Source organism: Pteropus alecto, unplaced genomic scaffold (assembly GCF_000325575.1).
Source record: "Pteropus alecto unplaced genomic scaffold, ASM32557v1 scaffold49, whole genome shotgun sequence".
Classification (NCBI taxonomy): domain Eukaryota; kingdom Metazoa; phylum Chordata; class Mammalia; order Chiroptera; family Pteropodidae; genus Pteropus; species Pteropus alecto.
This window is the reverse complement of record NW_006443131.1, coordinates 1,735,966-1,737,894: the sequence shown is the minus strand read 5'-3', so window position 1 is coordinate 1,737,894 and position 1,929 is coordinate 1,735,966. Positions and strand designations below refer to the sequence as shown.

The window sequence follows — 1,929 nt, the reverse complement described above, 5'->3', positions numbered from 1 at the left end:
CGTCGTCGTCGTAGGGAAATGCAGTCAGGACAGCGTTGGTCCAGAATCAGAAGAGGTGACGGGGCTCGTTGCTATCGTATTGCTTACTGGTCGGGCAGCGGATATATCTACACATACACATACGTACATATGTACACGCACACGGCTTGGCACGTTTAAACCATCTTTCCTCTTAGAAGAACATCTAAAACGTATATGCATATGTATGTCTGAGAGAAAACAAAGCAAAGCCTTTTCAATTTCACTTTTAAAGAGACAGCATTGTCTGAACTTCTGGCCAAGAGAATGGGAAGGAAGGAAACACCCTGGATAGCCCCCTGACGAGGAAGTCGTCAGGAGGGTGGAGGAGACGGGACTAGGGGTGGGGTCGACACACTGTCTCTTTAAGAGGTGGACACTGAAAACTGTACAATTAAGAAAACAAGAGTAGTGTTTTCGATTGCTAATCTACACTCACAGCAAATACTCTGATAGGCGAATACTGTTCAACAGTCTATGTAGTGACTTTCGTTTGGCGGGGGTTAGAGTTCATTTTTATGTAGGTTTTAAGATGATTTTACTTTGAAATGAATCTCCATTCGCACAGCATAGCAGACACACACAAACCACAGCGCATAAACCGCCCATGTGCTGGCGGGGGCCTGGCCTTCCGTTAGAAAAAATTACGTCTGGCAGGTTATGAAGGTTAAAACAGGTAATTACAGTAAGTACTGTGCCCTTCTGACCCCATGGGGGCCTGCCCTGTTCCGTGATTCCGTTCTGGGGAGCAGAGGTAGGGAGGGGGCAGCAGTTACAAGTGCTTTGAGCTGTCAACTTGTGTTTCGTTTTGACCTGTCGGCAAGAAGGGAGTGTGGCCCGTCACTGTCGGGGGTCTGGGGGGAAGCCCGGCCACCGCCCGGGCTGCGGAGGACAGATGGGGGGGCCGGGTCGATCCCTGTGGATTCTGAGTTATACCTGGGTATAGGAAGCAGCTTCTGAGCAGTGCCTGTGGGGTCAGAGGATGACACAGAGAAGCCCAGGCCGGGGGAGGGGCAGTGCTGTGACGTACCAAAGGTCTCGGTCATCCCCTGCGTGCTCCCCTCCCCGCACCCCGCGAGCCCTCAGGGTGGAGCAGGAGAGGAAAACGAGATAAGCCGAGCTGGTCAGATGGACCCTCCTCTTCCTCTCCATTAGCTCCAAGGTTTACTAAGTACCTAATGTCACCGACATGGCCCCATGCCCTTGCTGGACGGACCCGTCCCACCCCTGTCCACTCAGAGGACAGGAGGCAGGGCTATGCGCGCCGCGGGGTCCCGGAAGCCGAGGCCCGCGTGGCCGAGGTTCACTTCCGGAAGCTACTTTCTGGGACGAACAGAGTGCGCCTTCGAAGCTTCCTGCCTGATCCTTCCTCCAGCAAGTAGGTCACGTCGATGGCTGAAAACAGAACCGAGAAGGCTCATGAAATGCCCGCTGCCCGCCTTGCTCCGGACAGAGCGCTGAGGCGGCAACAGGCGTGCGGTGACCTCCTTCCTCGGCCCCAGGTCAGCAGGAGACCCTCTCACACCCCGGCCGCACTGCCAGGACGACTGGACGGTGTCCTCCTCTTAGGACGCCCTCCACTCTGGGCGAGTAACGGCAAGTTGTTCCTTTCCTCCTCTCCCCCTCGCCTCCCATTGGTCTCCGACCCCAGACAGCAGCCGCGTCCTTCTTACCATTTTTCCCAGGGATTTTGTCCAGGAGACTGAGCAAGATGTGGTTGAGCCGCTCCCGCTGGCTGTGCCGTCGTTCCTCCGGGGAGCAGGCTGGCTGCGGTTCTCGGCTCCGCTCCTCTGGCTTCCGGTCCCCCTCGCTAGCGTCGGCTCCGGCCCCGTCCCGTTCCGGCTCCGCCGGGCTGGGCATCCCATCGGCTGCTTGCTCCTGGCTGGCCAGGACCTCTTCAAAGGGCAGAGC

General features: G+C 56.7%; 1 protein-coding gene across 1 annotated transcript in view; it reads right to left on the bottom strand.

The window, feature by feature from the left end:
* Positions 1-6: 6 nt before the first annotated feature.
* The window catches only part of ASH1L (ASH1 like histone lysine methyltransferase), a 93,745-nt gene continuing 91,822 nt past the window's right edge, over positions 7-1,929 (bottom strand). Inside the window, 2 exon segments of the mRNA XM_025040823.1 lie at positions 7-1,413; positions 1,692-1,929. The exon segment at positions 1,692-1,929 is cut by the window's right edge and continues 12 nt beyond it. Of these exon segments, the coding sequence (XP_024896591.1) occupies positions 1,322-1,413; positions 1,692-1,929 (330 nt within the window). The 3' untranslated portion in view covers positions 7-1,321.